The following is a 24,730-nucleotide window of genomic DNA, read 5'->3' on the forward strand; positions in this document are numbered from 1 at the left end:
TTTTAGAAAATCAATAGCAGGATGTACATTTTTTAAAAGTATTTTTTAAGTTGTAGATGGACACAATATCTTTTTTATGTGGTGCTGGGGATCGAACCCAGGGCCTCACACATGCGAGGCAAGCATTCTACCATTGAGCTATAATCCCAGCCCAGGATTTACATTTGTAAGTTCACAGTCAGACAAATAAACTCCTTTTGCCTCATGATCTTTTGTTGAAATAGCTTGCTTAATACACATGTTAGTTGTGAACATTGCCAATAAAGGAAAAAATTAGAAAATTTAACTTAGGAAAATTACCACTTATAATACTATTGAAGAAAATCAAGAGCCTAGGAATACATTTAATGTGAAAGACTGCTAAAAGTATAAAAACTTTTATTGTAGACGCCTATTTTCCCCAAATTGATCTATAAATGCAACACAATTCCAATATATATTTCAAGTTTTTGTAAAATCTGTTAGTTCTAGGGTTTACATGGAAAAGGATCCTTACTATCCTGGTTGTAAACTCTTAAAACAAAAACTTCTTCATATTGATAATCTGATGATTATGGAACAATAAAAAGAAAAAAAATGTTCCTGGTATGTATTCATATATTAGTCAATGTCTTAATGAGATCTGTCTGATAACATGTAAATGGCATTATTTCCTAAAGAATAAAAATTTTCCCAATATAATCCTTTTCCTATAGACCATAGTATTTTTATATTGGAAAAAAATCTCTTAGAAGCAGCTGAAGCATTTAATAAGCTCAGAGTAAATTCTGCAAAGTGGAGAATGTTTCAGTTATTTTCATCTTGCAGTTTCTGCATATTTTAGATCAAATACTGTTTGGCCTATCTTCCAACATCAATTTTTGTTAGACATAACTCTTCAAATAAGTTGCTTATGATTATTTCCACTGCCCAAAGCATGTTTTAAATCTGTAAACTTAGTCAGCACGGTGGTGCACGCTTATAATCCTAGCGGCTGGAGAGGCTGAAGCAGGAGGACTGTGAATTGAGCAACTCAGTAAGACTCTCTCTAAATTAATAAAAAAAAAAAAGGGGCTGGGGATGTGGCTCAGTGGTTAAGTACCCCAGAGTTCAATCCCTGGTACCCCCTGAAAAACAAAACAAAAAAACCTGTAGGCTTTATTATTTTCATTCAATTCCAGGAGAGAATTTAAATTTACCTTATTATAAATAGTAGTATAGTACTATTGAACAGTTAGTCCAAACTAAGATATTCCAGAGCATGACTTAAAAAATTGAAAACTTATCTTGATGTAGTTTGAAGTCCCCTTGTTTAATCTGTTTACTTCTGAATACCAAAACATTCCAATATCTCTTTTTTAAATAACTGCAATTGCTAAAAGCCTCAAAAGCTCATTGCCCTAAAATAGGCCAGAATTGTTTGAGGCTATGTACATAAAATAGCAACAGAATACAATCTAGAAGCCATAAATTGACCATATACACATGGAATTTTGCATGATAAATGAGATTTTTAAATCAATAAGAAAAAAATTATTTTTATGAATATACTTACAAAATATTGTTATTTAAATAGAAAAGACAGAACACATTCCTATCTCGTGAGCCAGGTGGCACAAACCTATATACTTCCAACTACATAGGAGGCAGGAGGATCACTTGAGCCCAGCCTGAGCAATACTGAAAGAACCTGTCTCAAAAAAAGTATCCCCATAACATGCCTACAGACACCAGATATATTTATCTATTAAACATCAAAAAGCCTCACTTGAAAATTCCTGTGTCAAACGGAACAACAGACAAAAAGGGAATGCATAGAGCGAATACATTAAGATATCCATCATTCCTTATTGACAGGAAAGTACACTAGCAATACAATGAGATATTTTATATATATTTGATTTGCAATATTTAAAGCATGACAATACCAAATGCGGAACATGTGTAGCCATAGAATCTTATTAACAGAGTATGAATTGGTACAACTTGTTCTGAAGTTTGATATTGGCAGCACTATTAATAGTAGCAAAAACCCAGATGTCACCCAAAGGCAGCCAGGGGAAAAGTGTACACCAAATTGTTTAATTGTCACGCAAGGCAAAATTACACAGTATTCAAAACAAATGGGCTATAGTGACATTATATGAATGCATCTTAGCAACATAATACTAAATAAAGTCAACAGAGATTACAATTAGTACAATGTCATTTTTATGATCCCAGGAACAAACTGATACTCCATTTGTGTATAAATGTGATAAAATTATTTAGAAAGAAATACAAGGGAAGGAGAGTTAAGATTTAAATGTAAAACTATACTCCATTTCCTCATTTTGTTTCCAAGTTCCCAACAATAATATGAGGGGACAACATTTTTAAAAGTACACAGTAAACACAAGTTAAACTTTTTAAGTTGTTAAATAATATGAATTATTGGAAACATTTATATAAAGATGAATATTAGTGCAGAGAAATTACAGAGCAGATATCCATATCCACCCAAATATACATCAAAAAGAAAAATTTTAACTAGATAAAACAGAATCTCAAGTATGTAATCATGAGTATTCACTAAATAGAAGTATTTTGTACTGCTGATCAAATGACCATCTACAAAATAAAACACTGAAATAATAATTATTAATATTTAATATCTAGCAATAGTGTATCAATTACCAGGATTATTTTATTGGATTTTTCTTAATTGCTGAGAATTACTCACAGAAAAGTTAATATTCCTAGAAGTGAAATATATAAATCACTCACTGCTTAAAATGTCAATGGAGGAGAATTTCTGGGGGACACAAACTTCTATTTAGTTAATTATGCCACAAAAATAACAGTTTGAAAATATACTCTTTTCAATATGTATTTTGATGCCATCACAATTATACATTTACTAACTAATATCCAATCTGAGCATGACACAAGTACTACTTATGAAGAAGAGTAATTGAAATTACTAAGATAAAGTATGAAAGATTGAGAAATAAACAGAATTTAAGATACATACTCTTATAACCCCTTGGTAACATTGCTGATACCACAATCCTCTGAATACAGTTTGGAATTTTGAAGCCCAACTAACAGTTACAATCTATGGAATACGGTCATGCTCTTGGACTCCTAATAAGTGCCTCTAGGCAATGATTTTTATTTAAATAATAATGTGACATTTGATTATTTTATATAAAACCATGAAGCACCAACAAATACAGCAAAAACCAAAGTAACCAATAGTTAAAGAAGGAGCAATGTTTTTCATAGAAAAAAGTTAGGGGGAAAAAAAAAATCACAACTGGATCTCTCACTCACACACACACACACACACACAAAAGAAGCCAACTGGTACAGCAGCTGCGGGAACACTTGAAGAAGTTATGGAGCCTCATGCACTTCCAACAATTAAAAGACATCATATTTATAGCTTGTTAGGAACTGATGAACAAACTTAATAGGTTAGTTTACATATTCTAATATAAGTTTGGCAACTGTATGTGAGGCACTGTTGTAGAAATTAGGGATACAGAGATGATCAAGGCAGACCAGGTTAATTTCAGGATTAGCCAAGAAAACCTACTATATGATTTCAGGGTGTAATAAAATATTCTGCTACCTTTGAACTTAAAATGCTCACTACCCCCCATAATTTAGATGTAAAACTCTTAAACTAAAAGTATGTATTTTCATTAAAATTACATCAGTTTAGTTATCAGAGGATGAAGAAAAGCTGTTTTGCTGAAGGAATTTCTATTACATATGCACAAATGAAGGCATTTGAACTTGGCAAGATTGATAACTTTTAAAAAAAATCCCAAAGCCCCTCAACTAAATCTGTCTTATAAGAACTTGTAAGACGATGGCTGGTAAATACTGGGAATGTAATTAACTATGTGAATGTAATTAACTATATTTAATGAAAATTTCATCATTAAGAGTCAACATTTTATGGGATCTATTATTAAAACAGTAAATTTCAACTTATTGAAGTCTACCTTTGTGAAATATATCCAATATTGTCTGTTTTTTTTCTCCCCTCAGTTCTGGGGACTGAATCCAGGGGTGATCTATCACTGAGCAACAACCCCAGCCCCTTTTGATTTTGAGACAGGGTATTGCCAAGTAGCTGAAGCTGGTTTTGATTACGTGATCCTTCTGCCTCAGTCCCTAAGTCTCTGGGATTACAGATGTGCACCATTATATCTGGCCCATTATCTTTTGCTAATCACAAAAATACAAAGTAGGGCAGAAGTAAGGCTTATATCAGAGTTTATAAATTAATATTGGTCATATAAATACCTTATTTTGGGGCTACTGTGTTTGAAGAACTGTAAAAATTTGGGAATCATGATGTTGAGAGGGCGATCTAAAACATCACTATCTAAAATCTCAGCAGAATCTTCACATATCTTCTGAAGGGCACCAAATGCTCCCTGTAAAAGATACATACTTTAAATTATTGGAATTCATTCAAAACAAAGGCATTTAAAAGCGAACTGAGGAATATTGCTTAATTTTATGCATCAATGTTCTCAGCCCACATAAAATGCTGCCTTCTAAAATCTCTATATTATTCAATTTTTAAATAAATTATACCATTGAAATCTACCTTTTCATAGAAGTATATATGTAACCACTGTAACTTCCCTTTTGGAAGAACATAAAAAAGTCAATACCACTTAAAATTTACTTATAGATAAACCATTTTTTGGTTAAATGGTGACACCATCATTTAAGGAACAGACAATTCACATCGGCAACTATTTCCCTATAATCATTTTATTCCAAAGTGGATAATCCAAAATTCTTAATTTTACCATAGCAACTTTGTGTTTATTCTCCATAGTACAGTTAACTAAAAATTGCCTTTTTTAGTCTTTAAGGCAATTACCAAACATCCTTTTAGAGTTTATAATGCATCAAAAAGAAACTTGGGAATATAAGTTTACAATTTAATTAAAAAATATAAAATTTCAGCCTTAGATTTAACACATTAAATATAACCTTGTTACTTACTAAGGCAAAAACAAAAACAAAAAAACCAAGTTTCAACTAAGAAACAATTTAGCAATCATTTCATACCTACAACTAAAAAGTCCACATCTTTAGTTCAGACAGATGACAAAAATATTTACCTAAAATACAATTTTTGTGTAGCTGCTACACAATTCACAATCAGGACAAATTTTTTATTCTTGGAAAATGCTTAAAATTTTCATCTGTTTACCAAAGTAATATTTAAATAGAATCAACTGGTATATGGTGACTAAATATTATTTACTTTTTCTGTAATTTTCTAAGTGTATTTTTAAGGAATTTGTGTATGCGCGTGCACGTATCTATGAATTAAAAAAAAATTGGGGGGAGGGGAGGATACGGAGACATCCCAATACTTTGCCAACACTCCCTTCCCCCTACCTTTTCTTTCCTATTTCCTCTTCCCTAAGACAGGTTAGGCAACATACTACATCTCATAAAATTATCTGATTCCTTATTGTTAGGTTATTCTTATGCTTCTCTGCTTTTAAACCTTGCTACTGTTTGAAAAGGAAGGAGTTGCTGCATTAGAAATTGTAAACACTTAAAATGGTTTCACTTAAAATAGACTTCTGCTCAAACTGGAAGCCTGCTATTGAAACACATACTTTAGAATTCCTCTTTATCTTACCAAATGAAAAGGTTGCCATTGACTTAATCAATGCCCCCCCCCCCCGCCCCGCAAAAGCCCAAGATCAGAATTACAGTATGATTAAACTAGATCAAATGGGACACACCGCAAATTCATCATTTATTAAACATAAAAATGGTTCTGAGAAACTAAGAAAGTACTTATGGTCTCAGAATTTGGTAAGTTTCGGTCTATCTTCAGATATGCATAGCACTTCAACTGATTAAGTCTGGTAATAACTTTATTACATATATGTAACTCCCAAGAATAATTTTACAATAGAAAAACAAGATATTTTCTTATAGGAAACACAGTAAATTATAAGAAGCAAATATTCTTACCTCACAAGTGTTGTAATCTTCAGAATCCAATAGGCTACAGAGTTTTGGTAAGAGGTCAGGCCAGTTCTGCAATTCTCCCTTGGAAGCGATGGTTGTAATCAATATACCTTGAAAGAAAATACATATTTTTAAGAAAGCTGAGTGCACTGTGTTAAATAGCACCATGTCAGTAACACACTTTTAAATGTCCCATATCAGCCCAAGATTTCCAAACCATGTAAATAGCATTCATCAATCCCCATATCACCAAAAGCTACCTATAGAAAAAAAAACCACAGCATAAATCAGATATTTCTAATCTTGTTTCCCAGCAATTCACCCTCTAAGTTGTTGCTTTTAAAAATATTTACTAAGTATCTCTATGAAAGACTAAAACTTGCTTCTCTTCAATAATGCCAAGATAGCACCACTAATTAATGAACTCCAATTTCACAAAAATTATATATAAAAGAATAGAAAGAAAATAGACCAAAATATTATTACTAGCACTTATTACTAGGTGATAAGTTCATAAAGTTCAAATAAAAAATATCTGAAGAAGCTAAGAATAGCTCCCTGACAATATGGAATCCAAGTTAAGGACCATGGTAGGGAAAAGGAAAGTATTGGATCATCGATTGAGAATAATTCTGCATGTTAATGCAATATGCAACATTCCCCCTCATGTAGATAGGTTATATACTCCTGCAACAGTTCCCACTTACTGGATCAAAGATGAATCGCCAGAAAGGCGATCTTCGATCTTGGAGGTTGGGTGGCACATGCTGACTGATCATGTCGTTTTGACTGACTGGAGTATTTCAACTGTGTTGTGCAGCTGCATTGTGATAGTGGATTATGCAAACACACAAAAATGTAACACAAAAGTTTTGTGTTAACATTTTTATTTGCCTTAGTAAATATATCATTAGTAATATGTAATATGCTCAGTGATTATGGGTCTTTTAGTACCACTAAAAGTATAAACTCTGACAGTAGGCAAATTGTAAGTACTTTAAGCTGCAAAAACTAGTTTGTTAAAATGAAAAAAAGAAAAAGTACTCTTTTCCCAGACTTATCTTAAAAATTCAATGAAATACATAGAAAATGCCTGGCTTCTAGTAAATAATTATTATCGAATAGCAAATCTCACTGTGTGGATAAACTTTAATTTTCCACCTTTAGCTTTCAGATGGTTGTTTCAACACGTAACAACTAAAAAATAAAACTTAAATAAAGCTGTTGGCAAATGTTCACTGTTCAAAGAAAAAATTTAAATAGTAAGGATTAATGTATTAATTACATTAAAAAAATTTTTTTAGTTGTAGATGGACATAATACCTTTGTTTATTTTTATGTGGTTCTAGAACCCAGTGCTTCACACATGCTAGGCAAGCGCTCTACCACTGAGCCACAATCCTGGCCCCTGATTAGAGTTTTAAGACATAAAGCTCAAATGAGCTCTCCACTAAGATTCAAAACTAACAAGACCCAATCCTTCTTGCAAACTTTCTTTCCTGAAGTTACAACATAAAAGAACTGAGAAAAGGATCTGGATCTGCCTTAATAGAAACATGTCTAAAAGACTGCAAATAAGTAATAATTAATAGAAATCAGACATAATCTACAATTTGGTACTAATGGACTGACATTTATTACTCCTGCTAGTAAAGCACTAAAGGATGTTGACTGAAAAATTCCAAAATCTGCCCCTTAACCACATCCACTCTTGAAAAATCTAATGAAAAGTCTGTCTTTAGAATAAGGGAGAAAAATCGGCCATACTTATTAAGATCTTAAATGTTTAAATAACACTTTGACCCCAAAATGCCACTTTACAAATTAATCCTGTAGAAACTTCCCAAAAGAGTATAAGCATACATAAAAGGAAATTCCTTGAAATAATAAAAATTATAAATCATGTATTTTTTAGATAACTTTATATTCATGCAATGGATTACTGCAGTTAGTAAACTGTGATCCCTTCCAAATATATTTCCTTAATAAGATTCTTGATATGTATTATAAAGATTAAAAAAAAATTTTAAAGTCAGGCATGGTGGTGCACACCTGTAATCCTAATTACTCAGAAGGCTTGGCTAAGCCATGGAGTTGAAGGCCAGCCTGGACAAGATAGCAAAATCTTGTCTCAAAGAAAAAAAATTAAAAGCCAAGGAGGCAAATTAATTGCTTTATAATCAGAAATCTTTTACTTAAAATATTTACTAAATTCTTAATATGGTACAATCATTTTATTAGGTGTTAAGGAAAACAGATAACTCAAAACCCTACATGGTCCTTATCCTTATGGAGTTCAGTCACATTTGTACATTTGGCACTATCTGTGGGCACTTTTGGTTGGCGCAACAGAGGGTGTGGCTGTCATTGGTATCCAATGGGTACAAATGAGAGACGCTAATTATCATCCTATAATGCACAGAATAGCCCACCACAAAGAATTATCTAGTCGAAAATGTGCCAAGATTGTAAAACCCTGGTCTAGACAAACAGAATTCTACTTAAATCAATAATGCATCATGCTTATGTTATTATACCCATCTCAAGAATTTTCTATTAAGATTGATAAGTGAAGTTCTCAATTTTCTTAGAGATACCTTTCAAAAACCTACAAAAAATATTTTTACTTATTTTCTTATGAGAATTAAGATTAACTAATTTAAAAGATAAAATTTCCAGATTTATTGGTGGGAAAGCACCAATAATTTATAATAATAACAAGCTCATCTATTTTCCTAAAGGAGAAAAGAAAAACAAAAAAAAACAACCTGGCTTTACTTTATTAAAAATAAAAAAGAACTCTTGATGATTCCAAGGTGATGCTTTGGATGAGACAAAAACCAAAAACCAAAGAGAACAACGTTAGAATCTTAATGCTGTGCACTCCTCCTCTAATAATTACTCCTCTAGGAAATTCTGTATATCAATTTCACCACCACCTTTTCTAACCTGCATTAAAATGGGCCACGGGAAAGAACAAAAGTCATTTATTTTTAATTTAACAACATAAAACAGATAATTTAATTGGCTAAGCCATTTATTTCAAGTGATAAGCTTTGTTTTATCCAATTAATATTATAGACATTTTTGAAAATAGAAAACCTCAATATACAAGTTGAGCTTCCTTAATCTGAAAATTCATACTTAAAACTTTTTGAATGCTGACAAAGATTCAGATTTTGAGCTGGCTGCAGTGGTGTATGACTGTAATCCCAGTGACTCAGGAGGTTGAGGCAAGAGGATTATAAGTTTGAGGCCAGTCTCTGCAACTTAGTTAGACCATGTCTTAAAAATATAAATAAATAAATAGCTAGATAGATAGACAGAAAAAAGTAGCTTAGTTGTAAAGCACCCTGGGTTCAATCTTCAGTACCAAAACAAAAATAAAACAAAAAATGATTCAGATTTTGTAGCAGTTCAAATTTTAGATAACGGATGTTCAACTAATAAAGTATATGCAAATATTCCAAAATCCAAAAATGTTTGAAATCTGAAAACACTTCTAATTCTAAGCATTTTGGATAAGGGATGTTCAACCTGTACACAATATTGAAAAACAAAATAATTAAATGTATCCACTACCCATCTTCAACAATAGTCATTAATATACACTCAATCACTGTTTCATCTACACCTCTATCCACATCTTCCACCTTCACAATCCAAACTGTTTCTTATCAAATTCCATTAAGTCTCTTTTGGAATATATTGCAGTTATGTCTGAAGTTTATTCACTCATTTTTAGTGAAGCAGAGTAAAACAAATTACTAAACTAAAACTCTACCTCATTGGTTTCTATATTGAAAACTGAGGTGTGGTCTCTCACAATTAGGATATTTATATACATAACATAAATCAGAACCAAAACACCAAAGATCTTCCATATTCTAAAAATACCAAGAAATAAAAATTACATCTATGTATGTCAATTTCATTTGTTTCAAAATAAGATGTCAGAAGACACTTTGAAGTATTTAATTCTGGGCTACGGATGTAGTTCAGTGGTAGTGTGTGTGTTTAATATGCACAATACTGTAGCCTTGATTCCCAGTATAAGAAAAAACCATTTCTAATATAAACCCAGTTGCAAACATACTCAAAAACTCTTATGGAAGGTTAAAAAAAAAAAAAAAATTCCAGCATTCCCTGGAATACCAATTTTCCTCTCCCCAATACTATTACTTCCAACCTTTCAAATTTAAGGCACAAAGCACTGTAGTTTTGACAAAATGATAAGTTTATAATGAAATACAGTTTAGGAAAAACTATTTCGTATTTAATTTCTATATCTTGCCCTCCCTCTCCTTTCCTCTCAGCAGAATTGCCTTCTAAGGAAATCTACTTCTTTTAAAATCGCATTTGACCACATCTATGAAGATTTCTCTCCCTGATTTTATATAGAAAAGGCTAGCAGACTCTTACCATTCTTTACTTCTCTATCAAGAAGTAAAGCCTTGAGAAGATATATGGGGATATGTTAAAGTTACCTAGGAAGTCCTTTTCCTCAAACTACAATTATCTTCTACCGATCAAATTTGAAGCCAATGTTAACAATGGCACTCTTTTTAATGAGACTGTTCGGAGGGGAAATCAAAGAATCTCTGCTTTTTATTTAGATTTAGCTAGATACTTAAAAATTCTTTATTCGCCTTTTATTTAATTTTTTTGGTGGTGCTGGGGATTGAACCCATGGCCTTATGCATGCAAAGCAATCATTCTCCCAAATGAATCTCTGCTTTTTAAGAGACAAACAATACATTTCAAACCTGAAAGACCATAATACACAAAACCAGATAAACTCAGTGAGTTTAATTGACTTCTATTTGACCAACATGCTAGATTAACGGCAATTTACTAAGTCCTTGTAAAATACAGCTGCTTAAACCCACGGCACACTGAACACTGCCTATTAGTAGGCTGCTCTGGAGTACTTCCTATTTCTACTGCTACCCATTGATATGTGTTCTTGCTAATAGCCAGTTTTGTGTTCCCAAACTGGTTTACAGCAGTTATTGTAATTAAACATTTAATACATGAACCGCTAGAAGGTATGCTTTAAGAATACACTCAGGGGGCTGGGGATGTGGCTCAAGCGGTAGTGCGCTCGCCTGGCATGCATGCGACCCGGGTTCGATCCTCAGCACCACATACCAACAAAGATGTTGTGTCTGCCGAGAACTAAAAAATAAATATTAAAAAAATTCTCTCTCTCTCTCTTAAAAAAAAAAAAAAATACACTCAGAAAAGACTAAAAGTTGCCAATGAATTACGTACAGGCATGACAAATATTAGAAACAAGTGGAAAAAAATAGTAAATATGTAGAATTCTATACTTAGATTGTTTTTATAGGAGGGTTTTCTTGGCATGAAAAAGCATTACACAACATAGAAAATAAGAAACTCCAACTTGCAGAGTCAAAGAAAAGGCCTAAATATCACTTGTTGATGCTCCACTTGAACTAACATTGATTAAGCAACTACCAATGACTTTGGTCTCAGTGGTAAAAGAGCTTTTAATGTAACAGTTAACACTATTTCAAAAGCACTTAAATGGTAATAAAAACATCTCCATCATAATTTAACATGAAATGAACAAAGAAAATTCTGATGAAAATGATTTGTTACCTCTGAAAACTATCTAATTGGGATTAGTCAACTTTTTGTAATGTAGCTTACCTACAGTGGCTCTGATCAGAGGAGAGGCGTCACCAATATTATTTAAACATTCACTTTTAATAAAGTCTGTCACACCATTTGGGAAGTTCTGAAAATGTGCTTTCACGTTATTCTTCAAAATGAGGCCACTCAATGATCTTGTGGGTTCATCTGTAATAAAAAATAGCATTGAGTTTTAAAGTAGTTTTCATCTCAAAACATGCCAGGAACAACTTCAAAATCATTTCTTATTTAATGGTTGATTGCAACATTCCAATTTACTTTGCTATAACCAGTTTTTTTAAAAAAAATCAATTATAAAAAAAATAGCTCTATAATATAGTTTAAGATTTCTTGACCCTGGCACTACTGACATTTAAAGGATAATTCTTTGTAGTGGGGCACTACTCTGTACATTGTTAAGACAATTAGATGCATCACTGGCCTTACAAAAGTATTTCTAGGTAATGTCAGATGTCTCCTAGGGAGGCCAAATTGCTCCTTTTTGAGAACCACTAATATGGTTTAAGAGTTAGTTTATATATGGCCACTGTACTAAAGCTTTGTTATCTGATATAAACATCATCATAGATCTCAAAGTATTAAGTCACTAAAAATATCCAATTAAAAATTAAACAGACATAAAATATAATACATGGGGTTACTTTCACATAATAATTGCCATAATTTATGTTTTTCACTTGCCTGTGAGCCTTAAAAAAAAGGCAAAATAAACAAAAACATTTTACAATTAAATAAGTTAAATAAATAAATATAAACTATGGTCCACAAATTGGCACCACCACCACCAATATTTAATAGTTAACATTTTCTAAATGCGTATTATGTACTAAACACTGCTAAATGCTTTTCAAGTATTCTGCATTTAATTCTTAAAACCTTGAGACAGATATTATTAACCCCTCTGTATAAGGAAAAAAACTTAGGCCTGGCCAAAGTTACACAAGGCCAACTTCCTCAACATGTGAGGAAACCAAATTATCAACCTCAGTAGTTTGGCTCCAGAGCATACACTCTGAATCACTCTACAGTATTACCTTCCTCTGAAAGGGCTGAAAGAGCAGGTGTGAAAGCCAGCATGTTGAACAGATTGCTATTAATACTACTGCTTCAGCCATCTTCATATGTTAAGTAAATACCTTGATCTTGTTCTAGTTAGTATTATGTTCCCCAACTGACTGCCATTGAAATCTTCAAGTGTAAAGCACATATAGAGGCAAAAAGAGTAAAGTTTCTCAGCATATAAACCCTATTTGGGTCATCACAGCAATATAATCCAAGAGCTCTATTTCATCTGAAAATTTCTTTCCATTCACAACTCATTTCAGCAAATATCTTAAAAGGAAAACACTTCTAAATTCTTAAGTTTAAAACAGCTGTGAAATAAATAGAACAGATATTTAACTTCCTCAAGCGATAAGCTTGTTATTACTTTATTAGCAAAATAATTTAGCCATGTAATTAAATGGCATGCATATTTGTTTACAAGAGGTACACACTTTTATAAGTCACAAGTTGAAGAGTTAATAAATAACACAAAGTGAAACAATTTAACATTAAAAGTATATAGCTTCTGTCCAAATGTTTAAAAAAGCCAACTTCTTTTAAAATTAAGATTGTACTTCACAGTCCCTCAATTTGCTCATCTGTAAAGTGAGTTCATCTCAGATCTCCAGATCTAGAATTCCTTCTCCATGATTTAGCAATAAATTTACTAAATAAGCATTTTCATTTAAAGATATTACTTACATATTCCTTCTGTAATGTGAATGGACACAATGCGAACATTATTACTAATTCTTTTTAAAGGAAAATTAGATAGAACCTATGTTCTAATCTTCTGGGGGGAAAAAATTGACAGGCCCATACAAGTAGAAATACCAAGTGTTACACTACTGCGGGGAACAATCTTTATATTGAGAAAAAAGGGTGTTGAATGTTGTTCAGCAGTAGAGTACTTGCCTGGTATGTATGAGGTCCCAGGTTCGACCCCTGATACAGCCAAAATAAATAAACAATGTATCATAAACATACCATCAAACTAGAACATTTATTGCTGATTAAGATATGTTGAGAGAATTCCTAGTTTTTCAAAAGCTAGATTTAGAGTTTTAAATTCCCTACTATGTTTTTCAATCACAAAACCCACAAAATTAACCAGCAAATCATCTGAAAATGATTCAAAAGAAATCACTGTACTGAATATGAATTATCAAAATCTAAATACAACCTGCTAGAGTTTGGAGCTGAAATCTCGTCTAACAGGCATTTTATAGCTGAAAGAAGCAAGTGGAGGTTAAATGGTGTCAGAGTCTAAATAAAACTCATTATTTCACAACTCCAAGTGCAGTGTTTTTACTATGGCTTCTAAAACACTAATCATTCAATAGGGGACAGTACTTTCATTAAAGGCCAGTCTAACAATATTCCAGGAAGGGAATACTCAGTACTCAAACTGCCTGACAGAGGTGCTCAATAAATATTTATGAAATAAAGTTCACAGGACTATACTACCTGTATTAGAAATAAGCAAATGACTGTCACATTAAAAAAAAAAAAATCAAAGTTGTTGGCCTTTAAACTGTTAAGAATTTAAAATTGTAAATTAATGAAAAAGTTTCATGTATACTATTAAAAAGTTTTTTAAAAGTTACAAATTTATTTATAAAGAGAATGATATCATTTTTTATAAAATGTTTCCCTATGGGACTGAGGATTAAGTCAGGACCTCATGCATGCTAGTCCAGTGTTTTACCATTGAGCTGCATCCCCAACCCTTTTCAAAATTTTATTTTTAAGACAGGGTCTCAATAAGTTGCTCAGGCTGGCTTTGAATTTGAGATTCTCTTGCTTTAGCCTCTTAGGTAGCTGGGATTATAGGCGTGCACCATTGCACCTGGTTGTTTGTTTTTTGATTAGATAACTTAAAAAATAAAATATAGTTATTTAAAAAAGAGTGTAGACATACACAACTAAAGAGATCATCAATAATTATCTGATAAATAATTTACTTTGGCTACATAACTTTAATTTTTTCTTATAATGAACACAAATTCAGTTAATTAAATCTCGACTTCAATTTGTATACTGAAACAAATCAATCTTTATTATATTTCTGTATATGGAATGAAGCAAAACACCCAAGGTAGACTTGTAACATATTCTTCATTTGCAAAGAATGAATATATTATATAAATACCCACGAACAACTGAATGTTTATTAAACATTTTAAAGCTTAAAGGGTAGTAAACCTAAGACTCTACATATAACATGTATATTAAGCATGTGGTTAATAGAAAATGAAATTATTTGAAAATAAACAATTCCCAGAATGTCTTCACAGTGTCTTAGAGACACTTTCAAATAGTTATCAACACAAACCCTACTTACCTTCAGATTTTAATTTTGTAAGAACAAAAATCAGGTAGTTGTTAAAATCTGGATATTGATTGAGTTGTTCCAGTTTCTAGAACAAATAGTAGTTAAGGAAACTTCTTTGTGTAATCCAAGGAAGAAATTAAGCATTTTAAAATCTAATAATCAAGAGTATTTTCTGTGATATTTTTTGTTTTCCACTTTTTACTGAGATTAAGGTATCTTGTTAAATCTAATTATTGATAGTGTAGTTCAAAAGCACACTATTTGTTAAAATCCTTAGGTGCTTTTACACCTAAAATTAGATCAATTATATTCAACACAACATACGTTCCAGCTTCAGCATGCTCAATATGGCAAAACTATTTTTCAAAATAAAATTCTTAAGATTTAACAATTTTAAAACATTAAGGCCAAAGGATGTGGTTATAGCTCAGTTGACTTGAGTGTTTGCCTAGCATGCATGAAGCCCTGGGTTCAATCCCCAACATCAGAGAATGAAGTGGGGGGGGGGGGGCACCGAAGAAGTTATTTCAGTATAAAATACAAAAAAAAAAAAAAAGAAAAACATTTCATAAAAACGAGAACAAGTTTTTTTAAAGGTGAAGAGCATTTAGGGAAATTAACTTAATAAAACAGGCTTTTAATGGAAGGGGGGATATTTAAGAAAAAAATGCCATTTATGCCTAAACCTATACACCAAACCTAAACCCTATAAAAAGTCAGCAATATAGAATAGTTCTATAACCCCTTTCCCCAAAGATCTAACATGTCTGGTGACACAAATTTGCAGGTATTTTACCAAGGCTGGCAGATATGTGGCATAATGCTCTACATTTTTTTCTTCAAGCCCTGACTCTCAACCCTTAATACATTCGCCAAATATTTTACTACACAGAAAGATGAAAATATTTTTTACTGAATGGACTTAAATCTGATTAAATCCCTGATACAAATGTGAGGTATATCACATTTGTGTTTACTCTCAAAATGGATAAAAGACTGAATATAAATTCTAATCAAACACAGTCTCTAGTAAAATTCTGAGGTATAATTACTTTCTCCAAGAAAAACCCAGACAACGATTACTTGTTTTGGTGAATGGTCAAGATTAACAGTGTACTGATATAATAAATTTTCTATATTTCCCGATAAGGCTTACTTTCTTACAACTTGAAGCTATACTTATTTATGCTACTGTAACAGTCTTTCAAAAAGTGCTCAAGCCTATACAAAACAATAATTAAATACATTATATCCTTAGAAGACACAAAAGAACAGAGTTCATTATTAGCACTGTGAAAATATAAAGCAGAGCATATTATTTTTAATTAAAATACTGTTTTCCTTTCTCAAGAACAACAATTTACTTTGCTCTTACTCAGAGGATATATAGGTTTTTTTTTTTTTTTTTCATGTACACAATAAACTGTAAAATGACTACTAGAACTGACCAAGCACAGTACTGGGATGTATAAAAGGTACTTAATGAACATAGTAAAACAAGAAATTACAATGCAATTCTGACTAACTTAAGAATCTTAATAATTGTGGCAAACAATACCTACAATTAATTAAATGTCAACTTCTATCAGTCACAGAGCTTTGACAACATAAGACCGAGTCATAACAGAGTTCTGATAAAAGTTCCAATATATCCCGAACTACTGTTCTTTCTTTAGTACCAGCAGTATCAAAACAGAAAAGTGTAAAAAAAAAAAAAAAAAAAAAAAAAAAATTCAAGCAGATCTAAATTATTATCCCCTCCATTTTTAAAAGGACAGTGTTACATTAATCAAGAAGCTGAGTATACTTAATTCATTTATTGGAGGCTTTAGGTTACAGCAATGCAGTGCTACTTTGAAACTCTGATAAATAAAACCTTAACTTTAGTGTCTTAAATTTAAACAAACTCAAATATGAAAGAGCTTACCAAATTCCAGATTAAGTAATTTGCTGCTTAATGACAATAAAAATAACAGACTTAAGATTTTTAAAGAATTAGCTTCTTTGGGCTTAACAGGCCACGGGTAAAAAGGTTATTCATGATCTGGTTAAGTGAATTTGTTTCTTTTACTGGACCCAGTAAGGGCTTCTGCGCAGTTTAGGGCACCTCAGAAGTTATCATACACAGCGGTTGTTTTGCCGCTTCTTTTCCACCTTTTCTAAAACTGTAGCAACAGGACCGCTACAACAGCACACTCCATAACCAATTAGGTAATTGCACCGACAGGTTGGGCCAAAGCTTTAAAAATAAAATCTCATTTGAGAGTTAGGGAGCTCGCAACAGGTGTTAACACAAGCGGCCCGGAATGAGACCCCAGCAGAGACCCCTTTCTCCCACCTGCAGCTCTTCATACCCTTCAGGGAAAGGGCCCTGGAGAAAACCCCAAGCCCAACCCCGTAGCAGTTCAAACCCCGCGCCAGCTCCACCCATCCCTAGCCGGCCAGCGGTCGTGCAGCTCCGCTCTCGAAAGCTCCCTCCACCGGGCCTCGCGCGCTGGCGCTGCCGCTGCCGCCCCCACCCCGCGGGGCGCATTGTGTGGGCCCGGGCCGCTCCCGCCGCGCCGCTCCCCACCCCCTCGGCAGGTCTGCGGCGGGCGGGGACGTGGCTGCCCGGCAGCGCACATGTCGCGATCTCGGGCGGCGGCCCGGAAGCCGGCCGCTCGGAGGCGAGCCCCACGCGGCGGCGCCCCGGTAGGGCGCGAGGGCCGCGTGCGCGAGGCGCAGGGCAGGGGCCGCGGCGGCCGGCCTCCCCGCGCAGGCGGGCGGGGAGCGGGCCGGGGGGAGGGGCGGCGAACCCCCGGGCGCGAGGAGCCGGGCAAGCCGCGCGGGCGGCGGGCAGGCCTTGGGAAGGATACTTGTTGCACGGTCCTCTGGATGGTGGTGTCTGGGGACTGGGACTCCTTCAGCAGCTGCAGGATTTGCTGAAGCCCTTGCTCGTCAGGTTTCCACTCATACTCCATCTTGGTTTGCTGCAAATAAAGCCAGACACAGGAAGAGACGGAGCAAATGTTACTCCCCGTGCACAGGCCGGAGGGCTGCCCGCGCAGAGCAACCTCCTTTCCCCACCACGACCACCCCATATCGCCCTAGACGCCTTGGACCTGCCTGGGATGCCCCAAAGGAAGTCTCGGACAGTGAAGCCCGGCGGAACTGCTCTTAGCAGCTCGGCCGCCAACGTCTGCTGCTGCCGCTGCTGCCGCCGCGGCCGCCGAGCGCAAGGAGCCGACCAGACTGAGTCACCGCGAATTTGCAATCTGGCCCCAAGATCCGCTCACGGGAGCCCCCTGGGTCCTAGTGCCACGCAGATTTCTCCAACTCAACTCATTCTGTTCAGAGTACTACTGATTTAAAGGTAATCAAAAGTCAAGTCCTTATTAAAACGTCTTCAAAACACCTGAAGAAATCCGTCTTGGATCATTATGTTAAGTAAACATGGTGGAAAAAAGACGAATGATTGAAATGGGTGGGGGGGCAGTTAATTCCCCTGATAGGTCAACCATAACTAGTGAGAATAAAAATGTTACTCTTTCTGATATTAAATATTTAAACTAATGATGCCACATTAATAACCACAACCCACACTTCGAGAACATTATATGCAACCTTTGTAGAATTTGGCTAAAATAAAATTTCATTCTTTCATAAACTTCAACTTTTGAACTCAGTAGGTGAAATTTCATCAGGAACTAACTACATTCTCCAACTAAGGAATTAGGGCTGAAGAAAAAAAGCAAGTGTAATTTTACAATTGGATGGTGTTTAATTCTATTACAGTATCTTCACATAAATTACTATTGTTATTCAGTAAAGACTGCGAGTAAAGTCCTGTGTCTTAAGCTACTACAAGTTGCAAGTGCTAGTCAACTGAAACTATTATATCAATGACACACTTTTATTAAAGTGAAATGATTAAACAAAAACGACAAACTTAAGTATCAAGCATGAATTATTTTACAAAGCCAAATTGAACTTGATAAAGGAGATATTTTTAATATGACTTTTACGTGATAGTTTGACAGGTGAAATTAGTAAAAGTCCTAGCAAAGGTTAAAAGAAAAATTTCTTGCTATAGCTCTCTAGTTAGCTTTTCTTTCTTTCTTTCATGTTCTTTCCTCTCTTCTTCACCTTTATCTTCTGCTTAATATCCTGTAATCTGACTTTGCTTACCACCTTCTACTGACTTCCTAAATAACCTAGAAAACTCTTCTTTGAGGGGATAGCGGGATTGAATCCAGGGGTGCTTTACCACTGAGCTACGTCCTCAGTCCTAAATTGTTGTTAAAAACAAAAATTAAAACCCAAAAAACTACGATCATCATCTAGACATATTTATTGATATTGCTGTACTTTTATCTCAGCCTCCATTCTGTTTATATGTACACTCTATTTTATAAAAATGGGGCTGTTTCTAGCTTGACTTTATTACATAGTTAATAAAATATTTTAATAAAACATAGCTATTCCATTGTATTGCTGTTATAATTTTTATAAATGTTTAATTGATAATATAGACACAAGTTTGTACAAACATCTAGATGGATTGTTACAAAGTGAATACACCTGTGTGACCAACACCTTTCGCTTAATATGGAGATCATTAACTAGTGCCAATCTCTCTCGTGCCCATTCAGTCACTACACATTTCTCCCCTTCCATCTTTTAACTTAAAAAACTTTAAAAAAGTAACAAAAGCCACATTATTATAAACCAAACAACATGATCAAACAAGGAAAGTTAATTCAATACTACTGGCAAAGCTTACTTCTCTGTAAGACATCTTTAACAGTTTGATATGAATCCTTCTACACCTTTCTCTATTCTCAAACAGTATACTTTTATTCTTAATTTTTTTTATAGTTCATACCACACTAACCCAACAATATTTTCACATATAATATAGTGTGGTCATTATTCCACCTCAACACACATGGATTTCACTCACTTTTTAATAGATGCACTTTGGTCTTTATAATGAATAGAGCATAATTTGTCCAACTACTTCCTGACGGACTTCCAGAGTGCCTCTACTTTTTTTGCCACTATGAAAAACACAGCAAAAAAATTCTTGTATCATTGTTCCTACACAGTAGTGGCAACCCTGTGGCATTATTAAGTCAACCTAACAGTTATTACCAGATTACTTTCCAAAAAGTTATGCAATTCATACTTACCAACAATATGAGTATTTCATATCACCTAGGTTGTTCTTTGAATTTTTTGAATAACAATTTAATTTCTTGTTACTAGTAGTGGTGGGGAACCTAAGAGTCTGGGCCTTAGTCTTAGTTTTGAGTTTGAACTGCTACCATGCACAAAACCTACCTGTTGAGGTGACATTTGAAAGTCCACTTTCACGTTCTACTGTACTTTTGAACAGAAACCCAGGGACCAACAGAGGTCAAGTTTGAAAAGCATCTTAATCATATCCATCCTAATGATTGCTGCACCATAATATCAGGTCATACCATGCTTCCCTCTTTATCCCTGCACTAAAATAAATAGGATTATTTTTCTTTTTCGAAAAGTTTAGCATTAAGAATATCTAATTTGATCAGACTATGTTGATAGGATGGTGTTTTCCTATATCTGATTCAAACTATCTGTAACAAAGGCTCTCAAAAATACTTGACTGATAATATTTGACTTGAAGAGAGACCTCAGGACACTTTGAACTTCTGTATCTAATCTTATTAAAAAAAATGTGATAAGGCCGGGTTTGGTGGAGCACACCTGAAATCCCAGCAGCTCAGGAGGCCGAGACAGGAGGATCTTGAGTTCAAAGCCGGCCTCAGTAATAGCGAAGTGCTAAACAACTAGATGTGATGTAAAATAGGGCTGGGGATGTGACTCAGTGGTTGAGTGCCCCTGAGTTCAATCCCCAGTACAACAAAAGAAAACACAACCTGTGATAAAATATACATACACAAAATTCACTGTTTTCCATGTACAGTTTAGTGGCATTAAGTATATTCCCATTGTTGTACAACCATCACCACTAGCCATCTCCTGAACTTACATTTTAATATCCACTAAAATTAGTAAGAACCTTATTTCTGTAGCCAGAGCTATTGTAAGGTTAATTAGATAACATCTGAAGTACTTCAAATTAACCAACACACCAGTATTATTATATGAGGTAGAAATCATTTATTTATATAATAAACAATATATTAAATATCAAGATTTAAATCTGATTTTTAATCAATTTTAAATCATTACTACACAAGGTATTTATTTTGCATACTGAATGTCCCCCAAAATAGGAACATAAATAAATAACAAGGAAGTAGTCCTTCAAATTTTTCTTCTTTAGAATATACAAATCATGCTGATTGGCTGGGACACTCAATGATGAGTAAAAAAGGCATTAAGCAAAAAGACAGTTCTTTGAAGAATAAGTGGATAGAAGATAGTATCAGAATAAAAAGCAGCTTTTAAGATATAAGTGACTGGATACCACTGTGGATCTTCTGAAGACCAAATCATATACTAGGTCCCATACTGCTAATTTACAATTTACATTAAAATTTTAAATTTGCTGCAATTGAAAATGATGTGATAAAGAATGAAGACTACTGCTGGGGTTGTGGCTCAGTGATAGAGCACTTGCCTAGCATGTGTGAGACACTGGGTTCAATTCTCAGCACCACATATAAATAAATGAATAAAATAAAGGTCCATCAACAACTTAAAAAAAATGAAGACTAGTTGAAGACAGTAAAAATACCTAGCTTCTTCCCTCTGGAGGGGATGTAATATATAGTTTAAATAGCAAGACAGGAGGTATGGGCTCAACTGACCCAAGTTTGAATCCTAGTTTCTCAATTCACCTGTGCAAGTTAATCTCTCTAAGCCTCAGTTTCTCAACTATAAAATGGGACTATGTTTACTCTGTATTAGGGTTATAAGCACCTAGAACAGAGTATGAGTTGAAGAAGGTAGTTTTAATAACTAAGCCAATGGTTTTCTATTATCTTCAAGATAAAATCTAATTCATGGAAGAAGGCTCTTGGGGAAATGGTCCATCACCTTTAGGGGCAGTGTTTATTTCTTAGTTTCCAACTCAAGTCCCCAAATTTATGCTCTAACAATTCTTCCTGCACCTCTCATTCTGCTCAGTTTTTGAATAGGGATTTCATTTCTGGAATACCCTCTTCAAATTCAACCATTTTGCAAACTCCTTTCTACTCTATAAAGCTACTTCCATCCACTGTATTTCCAAATAGTTCTTGAGAGTCTGCTTTGGCATTATGATTGATACTGAATACTGTTTCTCTCCAGTGACATGTTTCTAGGATCTTAAAGGTATTTTTATTACAGAATTATAGTTTACAGCCATTTCCATTCTAGAAACTGTCCAACTGTATTATAATTATTTCCAGGTCTGTCTGTGTTCCTTAGAGCAGGTCAGTGTCTTTTTGTCCTCTTTGCATAACACAGTATGATTAAATAAAAATTTGTTGAATACTATTGTTTTGCTATTAATTCAGCTGAATAAATATTAAGTTGAGCAACTACCTTGTGCTTGGTGAGCACTGGCGATTCAAAGGCAAGTAAAATACAGTTCCTGTCCCCACCAAATTCTCTTTTAGTGAGAGAGATACATGTACCATCTATGAATGAATTATGACAGAGTGCAATAGGAAAAGTGAAAAGCAAATGTATTCTTCCAGGAAAGGGAAGTGCTTTTCCCCCACTGGGTTCACAGCTTTTCTTTCCTTCTCATTTCAACTAAATGCAAACAAATATTTGCCAAGCAGTCAGATGTTTCTGCCTATATGTTAAATCACTATAAATGTGATAAATGTTGCCACCAGTGACACAACTTCCCAAAATTATGAACAATTCATGGTAGAGTTTCAAACAAAACAAAGTACAATCATCGTTCAATAATACAGTATTTTTTATCCTGGTAAAATTTGATATGTATTATAACCCTGCCAAAAGTATATAAGTAAAAACTGAGTTAGGGGCTTGGTTCTGAAAACTCTTAAAAATACTGTTTTCTACTTTCATGACCATCTAGTGGGCTACTCACATGTCATACAGGACTCAGGATAATTCATCTATATTATATATAAATATAAATATATATATATAAATAATTCACATATAATATATATTATATATATAATTATTAGTTACAATTGGATACAATGTCTTTATTTTATTTATTTATTTTTATGTGGTGCTGAGGATCCAACCCAGTGCCTCAAATGTGCTGGGTGAGACCTCTACTGCTGAGTCACAATCCCGACCCCCTCAGTCCTACTCAGTAAATGACAAGAGCATCTCAGTCATAAGGACATTCCCAGAGAACAACTTTGCATCAGTGAAGAATGGCTATGGCAGGTGGGGCTTCAAGGACATTATGCTAACCCAGTTAGGAAGTCAGGAAAGAACTTCCTTACAAGAATTCCAAAAAGTAAATACAAAAAGAAGGCAGATGCTAAGAAGACTTCATAGATCTTGTTAGTAAAGATACTACAGCTAATAGGAAGTTTGTGAAGGGGGTATAAATTGATAGAAGACATGATTAAAGGGCTGGGGCTGTAGCTTAGTGGCAGAGCACTTGCCTTGTACATGTGAGGCTCCGGGTTCGATCCTCAGCACCACATAAAAATAAACACATAAAATTAAGGCATGCTGTATAACTACAAAAATATTTTAAAAGACTCGATTAAAAATGAGGAAAGAGAGGTTCATCTTCTGCTCTATAGCTAAGTTTTGTAATAAAAATGATTTTGAAAAGGACTTAAACTCAGCATACTATAGTGACATAGACACATCAATGTTTGTAAGCAACTCAATTCACAATAGCCAAACTATGGAACCCACCTAGGTGCCCTTCAACAGATGAATGGATAAAGAAATGTGGTACATATTCAAACTAAAATATTACTCAGCCATAAAGAAGTATAAAATTATAGCATTTGCTGGTAAATGGATGGAACTGAAGACTATCATGCTAAGTGAAATAAGCCAATACCAAAAAACAAAAGACTGAATATGTTCTCTCTGATATGCAGATGATAACACAATAAGGGAGAAAGGAGCGAAGAACAGAAATTCAATGGATTAGACTAAAGGGAAAGAAGGGAAAGAGGGGATGGGAATGGAAAGACAGTAGAATGAATCAGACATAACTCTCTTATGTTCATATATGAATACACGACCAGCGTAACTCCACATCATGTACAACAATAGAATGGGAAGTTATATTCCATGTATATATGTCAAAATACATTCTACATTCATGTGTAAGTAAAAAGAAGAAATAAAAAATTTAAACAAAAATGATTTTGAAACTGTATCAGGCTGCATATGGGCAGGAAGAACCTCAGAAGACCTAATTGCCCAACCTGCATCTCAAATGCAGCTCCAAGTCTAGCATCCTGGTGCAGACCTGTAATCCCAGCTATTTCAGGGGCTAAGACAAGTGGATGTCAAGTTTGAGGCCAACATGGGCAATTTAATAAGACCCTATTCTCAAAATAAAAGGGTAGGGATGTAGTTCAGTGATAAAGCACCCCTGAGGGGTTCAATATCCAGTACTAGGGGGAAAAAAGGACCTCTAGTTTGTTAGGGGAATGATAGTCATGTATCAGAGAGCCAAAATTCTGGTCCTTAACTATTAAAGACTAAAATTCTATTTTTTTGGTCAATAATGGTGACAGCTATTGCTTT

At 34.2% G+C, this 24,730-nt stretch overlaps 1 protein-coding gene across 5 annotated transcripts in view; it reads right to left on the reverse strand.

Moving 5' to 3' along the window:
- Positions 1–24,730, reverse strand: part of Tnpo1 (transportin 1) — an 84,886-nt gene that overhangs the window by 34,660 nt on the left and 25,496 nt on the right. For 2 of the 5 annotated variants that reach the window (XM_026393255.2, XM_077795993.1), the window contains exons 2-6: positions 17,899–18,012; positions 15,053–15,128; positions 11,662–11,811; positions 5,989–6,095; positions 4,279–4,412 (exon numbers count right to left, since the gene is read on the reverse strand). In XM_026393255.2, coding sequence (XP_026249040.1) covers positions 4,279–4,412; positions 5,989–6,095; positions 11,662–11,811; positions 15,053–15,128; positions 17,899–18,012 — 581 coding nt within the window. Of the gene's footprint in view, positions 1–4,278; positions 4,413–5,988; positions 6,096–11,661; positions 11,812–13,623; positions 13,651–15,052; positions 15,129–17,898; positions 18,013–18,148; positions 18,733–24,730 lie in introns of those variants that run through there. The other 3 variants (XM_026393256.2, XM_077795995.1, XM_077795994.1) reach the window with 3 other exon arrangements.

The sequence above is a fragment of the Urocitellus parryii genome, chromosome 1 (genome assembly GCF_045843805.1).
Source record: "Urocitellus parryii isolate mUroPar1 chromosome 1, mUroPar1.hap1, whole genome shotgun sequence".
Lineage (NCBI taxonomy): Eukaryota > Metazoa > Chordata > Mammalia > Rodentia > Sciuridae > Urocitellus > Urocitellus parryii.